The 15,646-nt window shown below is 42.1% G+C and overlaps 1 protein-coding gene across 2 annotated transcripts in view; it reads left to right on the forward strand.

Annotated features, from left to right (window-relative positions):
- Positions 1-15,646, forward strand: part of UMODL1 (uromodulin like 1) — a 50,260-nt gene that overhangs the window by 20,151 nt on the left and 14,463 nt on the right. Inside the window, exons 7-15 of one of the 2 annotated variants that reach the window (XM_077342767.1) lie at positions 1,841-2,095; positions 2,927-3,039; positions 4,553-4,772; positions 7,574-7,711; positions 8,243-8,866; positions 9,582-9,839; positions 11,391-11,503; positions 12,678-12,891; positions 13,918-14,055. In XM_077342767.1, coding sequence (XP_077198882.1) covers positions 1,841-2,095; positions 2,927-3,039; positions 4,553-4,772; positions 7,574-7,711; positions 8,243-8,866; positions 9,582-9,839; positions 11,391-11,503; positions 12,678-12,891; positions 13,918-14,055 — 2,073 coding nt within the window. The remainder of the gene's footprint in view (positions 1-1,840; positions 2,096-2,926; positions 3,040-4,552; positions 4,773-7,573; positions 7,712-8,242; positions 8,867-9,581; positions 9,840-11,390; positions 11,504-12,677; positions 12,892-13,917; positions 14,056-15,646) is intronic. The other variant, XM_077342768.1, reaches the window with a different exon arrangement.

Raw genomic sequence — 15,646 nt, forward strand, 5'->3', positions numbered from 1 at the left:
TTGTCTCTGTCCTGGCTACTGCATGAATATCATAGTCAAGTGGCTGAGGGAGAAGTTGAATTTAGGGAAGATAAAAATGATGCTGGCTAGAAGTGCCACTGCTTTAAACAGGATTGTTCTTCCTGCCATCAATGGTACTTAGCTTTCATTGAAAAACTCCGTTAATAGATTGGCAACTTTGCTTGATCCTGGTCTCCTGTTTAAAAAAACACAAGTGCCCACAATAGCAAAAAAAAAAAAAAAAATCCCCATTCATACCTAATTAGGAAGATTACTATAACACAATCTACATGGGGTTACCCTTGAAGACAATCTGAAAATGGCGGCTTGTCCCAGGTTCATCTAGCACTCTGCTAGGCTCCCTATGCCCCCAATGACCTGCTGGATTGTCAGGGAGATGCAGCATTATTTGGGAACCTGTTGAAGTGTGAACCCCTGCTGGGTGCCCATGCTACCTGGAAATGTGGCTCTGACATCCAGGCTCCCTCCTCCATGGGTGGGGGGGCACACAGCTCCACAGCTTCTTATGGAGGCCCCTTATAAAGAGCAGGCCTGCACGCAGGCCTGGTCTGCTCACAAAGGGTTCCACCCCATGCCAAATTCCCACAAGTTGTGACAATTAGTCGAACATAATCTTTTTTTTGTTTTACAGTAAATACACAATTCTCAAACAATTTCCATGAACATCATCTTCACACAGCAAACCAATAAAACAAGGGAGGGGCGGGTGGATGACCTCATTAATGGGGAAGAGGCACATGCCTTCTACTCTGCTCTGTATCTAAAAAGAGGGGGTAGAGAGGAGGCAAACTGGCCCTCCCTCTTCCCAGCCCCCCCCCCCACACCACCCATGTACTGCCCAAGGAACTCTAGGACTTGAAGTCCCAATCTGCCCAGTTCCTTTTCTGGCATGGGGCTTCCCTGCTGCGGCAAATGCACTGCCAAGGTAAGTCTCATTCACTACACCACTTTGGTGTAGTGGTTAGGAGTGCAGACACCTAATCTGGCGAGCCAGGTTCGATTCTGTGATCCCCCACATGCAACTATCTGGGTGACCTTGGGCTCGCCACGGCACTGATAAAACTGTTCTGACCGAGCAGTGATATCAGGGCTCTCTCACCTCACAGGGTGTCTGTTGTGGGGAGAGGAATGGGAAGGCGACTGCAAGCCACTTTGAGCCTCTTTCGGGTAGAGAAAAGCAGCATATAAGAACCAATTCTTCTTCTTATAGTTGGAACAGGACTTTGAGTAATATAGTTCCAACAACTCACTCCAGTTAATATTCTAGTTGCTGCTTTCTGTACCGACTGTAGCTTCTAGCCAGTTTTCAAGGACAACTCCACATGACCACAAGTGCACAAAGGAGAACATGTGATCCTTTGGACTGAAGGCCATTAAGAACTGGAGAGCACACTTTTGATCTTCCTTGATACTTTAGAAAGGTGGCCTATAAATGCTGTATGATGGGTGTGCCCAGGGCTCTCCTAGTACTGTCTGTGCCTCCTTAGGAAGGCTTGTATTGCACAGAGAATTGTTGATAAAACAAAATGAAAAATACTAGTATAAATGGAATATTAATTATAACTCATGTATTACTTAAATCTACAGTGTGTATGGTTTTAAAGGAGAAGTTGAGTGTAACCTGCTCAGAGCATTTGAAACTAGGCATGCTAAAATTTGAAAGCATGAATAAATTGAATTAGCATAATAGCTAGAGAATAAAATCCAGTATCAAAAGGACATTTTATCTGGCTAAGTGTACCATAAATCTGTATTCATATTATTCCTTTAAGTAAATGTCCTTTTCTGTTGTGATAAGTCATTGTATATGCTGTTGCAGATTCTTCTGCTATTATGGAACACAAGATCTTCAGTGTTACTAGCAGCAGTTTTGAAATGTCTTGGAGCACAGAGCCTTCGCTAAACCACACATTCCAGATAGAAGTATTCAAAGGCAAAGCATTGATTCACGCAATGGAAACCAGCAATACGACATTGGATGTGTTTGGACTGGAAGCAGGCGTAATGTACACTGTGAAGATCAGCTATGAAGCTTGTGGCAAAAACAGAGTATCATATAGAAATGTGAAGACTGGTATCTATCATTTTAGAAGTGCTCTCCTCCCTTTAGCAGGCATCCATGTCCCCCCCCCCAACCCACCTCAATCATGTTTTGTTATCAATGACCTTTACCGATTTCACACTTAATAAACAGTTGGATGCAAATGTTCTATTTAAACTTTTTTGTGGACTAGGTTAGCGATCCCCAACCTGTGGGCTGCAGACCACATGTGGTCCATCGACTAATTGGAGGTGGACGCCTTCTCTCCCCCCCCCCCCGGCCCTTTACTTCATCAATGATCCGGCAGGCGCATATGTGCAGGCTCAGAGCTCCACGCCTGCGCTCGCTGGCATGCCGATGGCGGTGCCTCCCTCCCCCGCCCCAGCCACCCCGCCTTCCTGAGCAGAAGCGCCGCCTTGTCTTTCCCGTCCCCCCAGAGTCCCAGCGCTTAGGAGCGCCCACTTGATTGCCGACGGCAATACACCCCCCCCCCACCAGGCCTCAGTAAAATTGTCAAGCGTTGAGTGGTCCCCGATGATAAAAAGGTTGGGGACCACTGGACTAGGTGACAATATCTATATTTAGGAAGACTCCCTAATTTGGATTTAATTGACCCTAATATACCAGATTGCCCCAAATGTCATGTACATATTCCTGATAAGGAATTCAACTGTATTATAGCATCTCCTTTCAACTCCCTTTAAGGAAGGAACACAGATTTATAACTTGAGTTACTTCTTTTTACCCTAAGGGTTAGATTTCTCTCATCATATAGATTAATCACTTACTGTAATGACATCACATCTGTGGCTCGATTGATCCGTCTGATGTATTGCATCACTCTTTTGATATTGTGCCTTTTAGATGCCTTGATATTTGGTGTTACAATAAGGATCCTGAACTATAACTTCACAGAGCAGTTCTTAAACACCAGCTCCAAAGAATATCATGGATTTTTCAACATTTTGTTGACAGAGGTAATGCTAAAATATTTACCTATTTAAAACCATGGATCAGATTTTACATGATGCAGCAGTTTCTCATGGAACAATTCTAAATAAACTGTCTTACTGAATAGCAAACTGGCCTAAGAAGTTTCAAAAAGCAACTTTTATTTTTTGACCTTTTACTAGAGATGAGAGCTTAGCTTTTAAAGCAGGTGTTCTGACACACAGTACCACCATGTGCAGGTTTCTCCCATTAGATCTGCTGCATCCATTAAACCTTTGGCAATGGCTCTAGCTTCATATCCCGTCTCTACCAACAGCCTGATGTGCAGGCATCAGCAGCGTAGTCTTTTTACAACATGAGACATTGTTACATCCATATCAGCTGCTGTTAAAGGCACAGCTACCATGATTGGTTGAAAAATGGGCATGCCTGGTAGGCATATGAGTTTCCTATGTATTTTGGAAGCCTCAAGCAATCAATTAAGGGCTGTATCAGATAAAAAACATGTTGTTACACAGAAATGAGAAGCACATAATTTTAGGGCCAAATGCATCACTTCATCTTGGCTTCTGTTTGAGCTATACGGAATTTAATTTATCCTGTCAGGATAACTCTTTGGTAACATTAATGGTGGTGACATCTGTGGACTTCATGTACCATATCTGTGAAAGGTAATCATATGGAAAGAAGCACATTATGAACTAGGATACTGTTAATGAGTGCAATATTAATTCATTATTAATTTGTGCTCTATTCCTACTAAATTGTCACATTTCATTTCAGTGTGAAACATGGAATGGTAACAAGGTGGACACAACTGAATTAATGCAAGTGCCAGGTGGTTTGATAATACTTAACAATTATTCTATTTTACGGATGCTACAACATTCTGTAAAAGCACTTTTCCACATTGAAAATCCTAGCTCCTGAAACATATTATCTTTGCTCAAAATAAAACTGTAATCATTTTTGTTACTGACCATACTACTGATAGAATTATTACTATTAAACCCAATGCCTGTTATGTGTAAGTAGTGTAAAATATAACATATATTGCAGAAAACAAACAAACAGATCAGGAACACTGGCAACACAATGGGAGAAATACAAAGGTTCATAATGCCAATGTATGAAACAAAAAATAAAATTGCAAAACTACAAATTCATACATGTCGTTCATGGATATGGGTAGGTTATGAATATGAACACAGATCAAGGAGACTAAAATACAATGCATATCTATTTGGTGGTAGGAGAAGAGTTAGTACTTATATGCCACTTTTCTCTACCCAAAGGAGTTTCAAAGTGGGTTACAGTCGCCTTCCCTTTCCTCTCCCCACAACAGACACCCTGTCTGAGAGAGCCCTGATATTACTGCTTGGTCAGAACAGCTTGATCGGTGCTGTGGCTAGCCCAAAGTCACCCAGCTGGCTGCATGTGGAGGAGGAGCAAGGAATCAAACCCAGCTCACCAGATTAGAAGTCTACACCCCTAACCACTACACCAAGTAATAGCAATATTTCTCTCATTTGTTTTCAGATTGAAAAATCATTTCCTTCAAATCTGCTTGCATTGTACAAGGTGGAGAAATTGAAAGTGCAAATGGAATCTATTAAAGCTGGAAGCGTCATTGTGAAACTTAAAATGATAATAGAAGACCCACAATTTCCAGAAAGCTTGTCTGCATTTGACCAGATGGTTTCATCACTGCACAAAAATTCTGTGCTTCATGTTGACTTACAGAGCTCTGTAGTGGAAGGTAGGCAATTTATTTTGACAGCTATACAAATATCATGCAGAGGAACATCATGTCAATTTTGTGTAATTTTTACCGTGAGTTAGATCTTAAGAACTTTGAGTGGAAAGCAGATCTTTCTCCAACTTCTGCATCTCCTCCGTGCTTCCCCATACCCACTTGTAAATATCTAGATGAGGTTTTGTAAGGGACCACCCTCCCCATTTACCACTTCTACCACCATTGTTCATCTACCACATCTGCTTTTTGTGCTTATTCAGATGTTAGGAGCTGAGATCCTAAAGAACTTGGTTTGTGTAAGACTGATCTTATTTGAAGTCAAGGAACATAGAACCCAGCAATGAATCTCTAATTTGAAAAGTGCTGGAGGAACCCTAAGAATCTTTTCTAAGTAGGCTTGCCTGGTCACTGGCCAGGGGTGAGGGGTAGGGTTCCCAGATCCAGATGGAGAAACCCCTTGGGGCTAGAACCTGGGGAGGACAGGGACCATAGTGGGGTACAATGCCATGGAGTCCACCCTCCAAAGCATCCATTTTCTTCACATGAACAGATCTCTGTAGTCTGGAGATGAGCTGTAATTCTGGGGGATCCCCAGGTACAACCTGGAGGCTGGCATCCCTGTCTCTAACACACGAAATGTTTTTTTTAAAACCTGACTAAGCCATAAAGAGATCCCATGGAGGCAGTATAACAAGTTGCACAGTATATGGATCTTACCTATGTAAATCTTAAGAATACTTGTACAATGCAACTTCCTTCATCCCTTCTGATTCTGTGATTCAAGTATTTCCCTCCACTTTCTGGCCAAACGTAGAATGCCAAACCATTAAAGCTTTGTGCCTCCAGTGTCTCCACTTTCAGCCATTTGCAGGTCTTTTGTTACCTCAAATGATTCCACCCTTTCTTGCTTACTGCGCCTTATGTTTGGATCTTCCTTCCAAAATGTCTGCATTATGCCATGTCCCTCAAATTTATTTGTTTAAAAACATTGTAATGCTGCCTTTTCACCCAATCTGTGTCCGAAAGGTAGTAATCAGGAAAAAAACATAAAACATTTGAAGAATTAAAAATACAATTAAAATTATAAAATAATTCAAACAAAAATACATAAATAAATAATACTGGAAGGGAGGCCAGTCTTTCTTCAAAGCACACAAGCCTTCATTACAAACCCTTGGTTCTCATTTGCTACTGAAAATCTTTCATACATTAAAATAAAACAGGATTTAAGTGGCACCATAGCCCTCGATGCCCATGGCACTCAAATCACTCAAGGAATGGGGGACGGTGTTTATGCTATTGTAGACTACCGTTGTATGCAGTCATGTTCAAAAGAAAAAAAATATGGAAGGGAAGGGGAGGTCAAGAGGGGAGTCAGACTATTGATCGGGGTTGATATGGCATTATTTGAGGCAAGCAACAGAGGAGGAAGCCAACTTGAGCTTCCTCATTAGGTAAATGTAAATTCCCTCCCAGGGGAGGAGGAGGAATTTGCAAAACATGAGGTAAACAGGGAGTGAATTCCCATGTGTACCTGAATTATGAGATTTCAGGGCCATTTCGCACGGCTTCAAAGTAGCACAATGGTTGCTATTTGGAAACGCTACTAATTTGCCGTAACCCACGACGTCGTAGACAATCTGCAACAATCCTGAAACCAATCAGCAAAAAGCGCTTCGTTGTGGCGCTTTCAGGGGAATCCAGAAAAGTGGATTCACCCTCCGGATAGCGATACACTCCTGCAACCAATCTGCAACAGTAGCGCTAAAGACCTGTGCGTTACCATTGTTGCTGGTTCTTCAAAGTCCCCCCCCTGGCTCTCTCCTCCAAACTTCCGGCGAAGCGATCGCCGTTTTTTTTTCTCCGAGCGAGCGGGGATAAACGCACCGGCGAGCCTCTTTCTGTTTAGAGGCTTCCCTGGCTTCAGTCCTTCACCTTTAGTCACTAAGCACAAACCACTGAAAAGCCCGTTTGCTGAAATAAAGTCCCTTTATTTTTTACAAATAAATTCAGCCGAAAATCGGGCCCGTGAGGGGGGGGGGGATTTTTTTTTTATCACTCGAGGCAGCGTGCAAACGATCATACAATCAAGCGACAGCTCACATTAGGCAGCTGGATGGGTCTCTCCATAGCAACGAATCTACCTAGATTCGTTGCTATGGGTCGTTTTTTTTTTTTTTAAACCTTTCTTAAAGGGAAAGGGGCTGTTTGGGAGCATGCTAACGGCTGCCTATTGGCTGCTTGACGGCCAGGGGCGGGACAAGCTTGGCAATAGCGCTTCCTTTCTAGCGATTTCTGCCGAGACCGGAAGCCTGTGGGAAACGCTAAAAAACGCAACTGATTCCACTACAAAGGCAGGTATGCATAACGACGAATTCCACTATTTTAAATGGCGATTTTTCATTCCGCAAACAATTTGCAACAAAGATCCCTGTGCGAAAAGGCCCTCAGTGTAAGCTGCTTCTAATTCCATGGAACATTAAGGCAGCCATTGTGCCATGCTTTGCAGGTGTGGAAACAGTCTGGGGGAAGGCAAAGTTTCTGTGCTAGATTATTCCAGCAGCTGCTATTGGCAACAACAATCAGGCCTTGAGATTAAATTGGAGAGTGATTTCTGTCAGGGAAACCTTGTCAAAGTGGGGTGAGGTTGACGGTTAAAAATCTCTTTCTCAGAACTTCATGCACAGTCAGCATCATGTTCGCCCACTGGTTGGTTTAATACTGAAAATCTGATCTTCCAAGTACTGTTGAGTTTGGTTCTGTGAAAATTTGTCATGCTGAATCTGGGGATTTTTAATTTACAGACTGGGATGAATGCACACATCGGATAGAAAACGACTGCTGTGTTTTTGCAGAATGCATCAATACCATAGGCTCATATGTGTGCAGGTGCAGGACTACTACAGACACCAACCCCTCTCGCCCTGGGAGGAACTGTGAAGGTAACAAGCAGATTCCTGTTTCAGAGGAGGGCATTTTTGCCATGAACTGAAGGGGATGGCTTTGTTTCTTTTTTATTAAATATTCCTGTTGACACAATTGATTGATTTATTGGCCTCATGTATAACCCACCTTCCTCCCCGATGGGGACCAAAATTAGCATGTACCGCTGTCCTCTCCTCCATGTCCTCCTCACAAAAATGCTGTGAGGTGGTTAATCTGTGAACATTTTCACATTCCCATTCTAAAATGGATATTATTCATTGTTGGTCCTCTTTCAAGAAAAGCAATACACAGACAGGGGTTTTATACAGTGAATTTCCTTCCATTAATGAGCTTTCTGTGAAGGATGCTGGCAGGGGCTCATGGGAATTGTAGTCCATGTACATCTGGAGGGCCGCAGTTTGACTACCCCTGCTCTAACTACTATACCAACCTGGCTCCAATAACAATAACTGTGTGCATATTGGGTGTTAACAATCTAACACATTTTAAAATTTCTGTTGGTTATATGCAACAATGCTCTACTCCAGGTGAAATTGTAGATCCTGTTACAGAAAAGATACCTACATCTGAAGGACTGCCTGTGACAAGTGCCACTTCTCCAGATGAGGCAAAAATAAGGACACTGACTTCTAATCACAGTGAGGCAGCTGCTTTGCCTATTGTACTGCCATCAAGTGGTGCTCAAGAGCCAAACACATCTACAATGGACAAAATGGTTCCAGCATTGCAGAATATCACAAATAATAAGACTCTGAGCATCTCTGAAACGTCCCCGCAGGTAACAGAGCAATGGGCCAGCAGAACTACACCAAGTGAAAACGTAGCTGAACAGAGATCAACTACTCAAGACCAGCCTGGCTCTGCTTTGTTAATATTACCCACAGTATCAAATACCACAGTTTATGCTCAAGGAAATGAGTCATTAGGAGAGACAAGCACATCTGGTCTCTTACCTGAAGGAAATACTAGGCCAATTTCGTCTTCAGCCCTTTATGTTACAGAACACCCCACACGTCTAAATCATACAATTGATAAGAAAATTGGAACAGGTAACAGCTCTTCATCAGAGAAAAAATCACGTTCATTATTGCCAGCTTCTTCTGAGTCACCATCTTCTACAACATTTGGCTCCTCAGCCACAAATTGTAGTGGTGAGTTTGCATGCAGACAACATTTGGCATCAGAATGCATGTGTATCAAAATGTCTGAAGGGCTTGAGTGTGGGTCTAAAAGATTGTATACAATATAATCCACATGAATTAATTGATCAGGCAACTCTTGTTATTGCTTTCTAGTTTCCAGGACACAAAAAATGTATTATCTACTGTCATGAGATAGAAATTCAAAGTTTTCCAGAAAGTGAATCTCTCTGTAAATCTGGAGGTCTTAGTTGGAAAATGTTTGACACAAATTGGGGGACCGTCAAGGAATCATGAGGGAGGATCTAATAATAGAAAAAAATGCCTCCCCCCCACTAAGTTCTCTGTTTGTTGAACATATAAATACAAGATTTGCAGACCTTCAGTATAGTTTGTTAGATTTAGAAGTTCATGTTTTTTTTCACACTGCAAATTGATATATTTCATAGAATCATATCACTGGAAGGTACCTCCAGGGTCATCTAGTCCAATCTTCGCAGGATGCATATTAAAACATAGTAATTTTGCCTGTAGCTGCCATGTATTTAAACAGCTGATTTTCTGTGAGCATAAGTTCTTTCTCACATGCTCTCAATTTTCACTGGTTTATAGTTTAATTAATTATAAAGGCATTCTGTAAGAGAATTGTTGTGGCCTGATCCTTTGGAAAGATAGTTCTTTGTTTTCCTCTTTTTAAAGGTATAATTGTCCTTTCTCTTCTTTTTAGTGCCTCTTCCAGTTGTAAGGACTGTTTTTTCCAATGTCACGAGTACTGGTTTTCATGTAGTCTGGACTACAAATTATACACAGAATCCTGGTTTCCATTTTCTGCTGTTTGATGGAGAAAAGCTTATACAAAAGTTTAAGACCCAGAGCTGCAACCTGACTGTTTCTGGACTGGAACCGGGGGTCCTATACACTGTTCAAATCAAGTCAGAGGTTTGTGAAAAGAACAGTAAACCAGCACAGTGGAAAGTAAAAACAGGTACATTTCTTTAGACGCTCATTTTATTTTCCCCATGATAGAAAAGCCAGGGTTTGTTTTCATTGTTGCTGTATATGGACAAATGTTTAGAAACCTAAGCCCAGTTTTGGCACACACTATGTCAGTGATTCTCCAGGCTTCCTAGGCTGAATCTGCACGGAGCTTTTATTCCAATCCCAGATCGATTCAGTCCCTGCCGTGTACACTGAATGCGATTTCCATTTTGATTTTGTCCAATTTAAATTTTCCCTCTGCAACAAGCATGATTGATCTGGAATGACCCTACCTTTTCCTTGCGATATCCTAGAGTGGATATAACCCTCAATATTTGAAAAATCGGCATGAGAAAGCATGCAGAGCTCTGCCAGTTCCAAACTTGCTGCTGAGCCTCTGTGGTAGAGAAGCCTTGATTGTCCAGGGCATCAGTTCCTGGTTCCCAGGTTGCAAGCTTACCTTAAATGGGAATCCCTAACTTCTCTTGGCAGAAACCCTAACTTCTCTCGGTAGAGATTTGCCTCTTGGTTTTTTTCTCTCTCCTCTGCTTTCTCCAATCCTCTCCCCACCCCCCTTCAAGAAAAGAATGAAAGAGGCTCCTGCTGTGCTTGGCTTCTCCCTCCCCTTCTGAACTTCCCTAACCATGTGCAGAACACTTTTCAGTTTCAATGGGGAGGGGGGTGGGAAGAGGAAGACCCGAGTTCAAATCAATCTGGATTCAGCAGGATCCACAATGGAATAAACAAAGTAAGTGCAGATTCAGCCCTACTCAAAAAGGCAATTAGAATGGAATATAAACTGGGAAACCCACCATGTTTATAGACACTTTCTTGAACTATGAATTCAGAACACTCAGGATATACTCTGCATTCACCATTTTTTATCATTATAAGAATTGCTGATCTTAAATCGATCCTAAATTAGATTACTCTGGAGCATGATCACTGAAGTGGTGCTGGTTTTTGTGGCAGCCGATGTCTCATGTCAATCAACAGTCACCGGCTGGTCAGCAAGTGGGTCACTGCTGTCCTCTCCCTTTGCTCTCTCTCTGTCTTCCCCCCTTCTCCCACCAATTTGTTCAGTGTTCCCTTAATTTTTTAAAAACGAAATTGCTGAGATAGGAGGGAAATGGGAGGGGGGAAATAGCAGGGGAGATCCCTTGGTAGATTTTCTCAACCCCAGCATGAAGCAGATGTGAGGTGAGATCTTCAGCCACTCTTTCTTCCTTCTTCCTTTCACAGGACACACGTTTAAGTGTAATTTAGGTAACACAGGAGATAAGTGAAGTGACTCCTGAACAGTGCAGACTGAAAAAAGAGAGCAAATAGCATCAGAGTTTACACTAACATCATGTGCAGATTGATTTCTTTTTTAACCAAGCCAAATGAGCTTCAAAATCCCAGTGCATAATTGATCCTGATTCAAACAGTTTTTATATCTGATTTGACATTTTTTGCTCTATTACTTGAATGTTCTTTTAAATCTTCTTTTCCCATTCAAGGATTCAGAGACAATTAGCACTGTCTGTCTGACAACTTATCTTTTTCAATCCTGCAGCTGCCCAGAAGTTTAAAGGAACAGTCAGGATAACAAATCTGAATTATAGTTCAGAATTCAGCAATTCAAGCTCTGAAGAGTACCAAAATTTTACACAGTTATTTGTCACTGAGGTAAGTTAATACAAAGATTCAATGTTGTTCAACATGGACATGACCAAGACTTGAGCTGTTCCAAAGACAGGGCTTCCCGGATCTGGATCCCTTCAGAGGAGAAAACACTAAATAATGGTATGAGAAAGAGGACTTTTCTGAAAGCCAGCATACATACCCAGTAACCCATGTCAATATCCCAGCATATGATACCTTGTACTTCAGGCAACTCACAGCTCCCTCTCAGGGCTTTCCCACATACTTCTGATTACCTTGAAAGTTGACCTCCGAGCACTGAAATCAGTTTGTTCATGTTTCTTCTGCAGATTCTTCTGCATTTCCACAGGTGTGGAGTCAGTATATTTTCTTCTGCATGTGCCTTCAATAATGAGAATTTTCACCAATGCCATCATTGCTGGTGTCGGCATCACAGCATTCCCTTCTTTGAAAAAGGCACTGAAATATTCTTAGAGCATTGCAACACTAGGCTTTGCAGGCTCTCCAAATTACTCGGTTTTGGTTATTTTTTTTTAAGTAAGTCTCTACCTTACAGGCATAAGGAAAAGGTATATCTTTGCAAGGGCTGATGACACCTGGGAATTTGGAGAACCTATTGTTACAACACTCTAACAATATGTCAGTATTTTAATGCCATAAAAAAGGGAAATGAAACCACTCATCTTAGGAAGGGGGTGGAGACAGCGTCCAATCATTGATAAGCAAGCTGGAAATGGGTGTAAGGACTTTAAAGGTCATTGCCAGCTTGAACTTCAGTCTGCTTCTTCTCTTTCAAATTAAGAGTACTCTTGCTTCACGTACACAACCATCTGCTTCCCAGTCCTCAATCAGGACCAGATCCTTTCAGCAGACTGTCTTCTAACAACCATGTTGATAAAAGGCTACTGCCATTAAATAACAGGAATATCCTTTTGGCAGGTAGGAGGCCAATTCTGGCAGTGAAGACGCGACATGTGATATGGCTTAAAATATGGCCACAGCTTTATTTTAAACAGCCTCCCAAACATGGGTTTTATTTGTTTTATTTGACTGATGCAGAATGATTCTACTTTTTCTGTAACCTTTGTTGCCTGTACAAAATAAGCCCCAGTGTTTCACATGTTGAATTATTTACGCACTGAATCAGTTGCAAGAATCCGCCATATACATATTCACACACATTTTGTGTCAATAACAGGTCCACACCCACTTGCCCCTTTACATTTGTCAACAAATGGATGCTGGGGCAATTAAACTGTTGATAACAAGTGTTTCTAATGGAAGCATCATCATAAATTTTGATCTTCTGGTAGCAACAGACATGGATGCAAGGAATGTTTCTAGAACTTTTCTTGATGCTTTTCAACACAGCCACTTGTTCATAATTGACAATAGCAGTCTCTCCATACAGGGTAAGTTATACTTATTTATTTAAACATTTATACCCTGCCTTCCTTTCTAGGTGGTTTATAATTATCATTTAAAGCATTTCCCAGTTAAAAACCAAAATAAACTAACAAACCCAAATACCCCCCCTAAAAGATCATTGTCATTCAAACATCTTCAAAAGCTCTGACAAACAAGCAGATCTTACAGCACCTCCTGAAGGTCTCCAACCAGCACCCCCCCCCCCTTCAATGAGCCCATTCTATATAGCAGGAGCCATGACGGGGAAAGGCCTAGGTTCTGGGTTGAACCAACTGGGGCACCCTAAATGGAGAGAGAGCCATCAGATGGCTGCCTAATTACAATAGCTGGTGCACAGGAACATATGGAAAGAGATTGTCTTTCAAATGTGTGGGCACCAGCCTGTGAAGGACCTTAAAGGCCATTACAAGCATGAACTTGAGAATGGACTGGCAGCCTCCATTGTAGCTGTTTCAAAACAGCAATATACCGTATTTTCCCAGCAGCTAACCCTTTACAATATAAAAGTGAAAATACACAAGGGAGGATGTGTGCAAATAGGGATTAAACCCACATGGCTCTATAAATCTTGTAGTTAACAGAAGAATTCCTAGGTTCCAACTATGTTAATATTAAACACAAGAAGTCAGAACACAATCATCAGAACAAGACTAGAATCCTAGGCAATGTCTCATTTCATTGTAAGACTACATCAACTCTGAAATTCCTCAGCTTCCTTAGGTATTCAATGTTCTGTTCTGTTCTGTTCCCAAGAGACCTTGACCTGTGTTTGAATTTTTTGGTTGCGTGCAATTGTTATCAAGGATCATACCACCTCCACCCCCAGAGCAATCTGCATGTTAGACTGGTATTGTAAATTGTACAACTGCATTACATGTAGGAAAATGTCTTGAAAGCATCAACAACCAGAATAAAAATGCCAGTAATTGCCAATCTTTTAAACAATAATCATTATAGACACTAATGCATAGTTGTGCTCTGTTTTTCTCTTTTTAAATAATAAAAAACAGATTATGATGAGTGTAACAGAGAAGAAATGGATTGCTCTCCTAATGCATCTTGCAATAACACTTATGGATCTTATGAATGTATCTGCAAAGAAGGATTTTCCAATGTAAATGCTGAGAGACCTGGGAGAAACTGTGAAGGCAATGTTGCACTATTTTTCCCCACTTCATTCCAGCCCTAATTTTTTTAAATGCCTGAAAGCATTAGATAATATTGACTTTGGGTGGGATTATAGTGTATCATGTAGAGATCTGGTAATAGTTTTATATTGGCATAAAGGTAAAGGTAAAGGTATCCCCTGTGCAAGCACCGGGTCGTGTCTGACCCTTGGGGTGACGCCCTCTAGCGTTTTCATGGCAGACTCAATACGGGGTGGTTTGCCAGTGCCTTCCCTAGTCATTACTGTTTACCCCCCAGCAAGCTGGGTACTCATTTTACCGACCTCAGAAGGATGGAAGGCTGAGTCAACCTTGATCTGGCTGCTGGGATTGAACTCCCAGCCTCATGGGCAGAGCTTTCAGACTGCATGTCTGCTGCCTTACCACTCTGCGCCACAAGAGGCTCTTATATTGGCATAACACTCATTATATTAGCATAACAGCACTCAGTTATTGGTCGAGTAAGGTTCTTTTGCTCTGCTTGGGTGAATTTATAACATGTTATGCCAATATAACATGTTATAAATTCACCCAAGCAGAGCAAAAGAACTTTATTTGACTAATAACTGAGTGCTATTTAGGACTCTAGGACTCTAGGTTTGTTTATTTATTTATTCAATTTAAATTTATTCAATTCAGTTTATGTATTCACCACTCTCCATGGACTCATGGTGGGTCACAAAAAACGATATAAAATCTCCAATAAAAACTAATAACATTCATTCAACCGCACCACCTCAAAGAGCATAGAGCACCAGAAGTGGAAAATCCCAACCTCCCCTATCCACAGTCAGCTCTCATCAAGGGTGGGAATTTGCAGTATGACACAGTGTTGGCCGGGGGGGGGGGGGCACAGATGTTCATGGTCCTAGCCTCAACCAAACACCTGACAGAAGAGCTCTGTTTTACAGGCCCTACAGAACTGTGATAGCTCCGACAGGGCCCTCAGCTCTTCTGGGAGCTCATTCTACCAGGTCGGAACCAGAACCAAAAATGCCTTGACTAGAGTCGAGGTCAAACGTGCTTCTCTGGGGCCAGGGACCACAAGCAGATTAGCACCCACAGAGCTAAGAGCCCTGCGGGGGGCACAAGGAGACAAGCAGTCCCTCAGATAAGCAGGGCCCAAGCTGTGGATGGCCTTAAAGGTTAAAACCAAAACCTTGAACCTGATCTGGACCAAAACTGGCAGCCAAAGCAGTTGCCTCAGCACAGGCTGGATATGGGCCCTCCAAGGTGTACCAGTGAGGACCCTAGCAGCTGCATTTTGCATGGACTGTAATTTCTGTGTGTAGAGACAAGGGTCGGCCCGCATAGATCGAGTTACAGTAGTCTAATCTGGAGGTTACCATTGCATGGATCACTGTAGCTAAACAGTCCCAGGGCAGGTAGGGCGCTATTAGCCTCGCCTGGTGAAGATGGACAAATGCTGTGCGGGCTACACCGGTGACCTGGGCCTCCACTGAAAGGGAGGCATCTAGGATCACACCCAAGTTTCTGGATGAGGGAGTAATGTTAAGCTACACCTCAGCCAGAGTAGGTAGGCATGCTTCCTGTCCAGCCTCCTTTCTGCACA

This window comes from Paroedura picta, chromosome 6, assembly GCF_049243985.1.
Source record: "Paroedura picta isolate Pp20150507F chromosome 6, Ppicta_v3.0, whole genome shotgun sequence".
Taxonomy (NCBI): Eukaryota; Metazoa; Chordata; class Lepidosauria; order Squamata; family Gekkonidae; genus Paroedura; species Paroedura picta.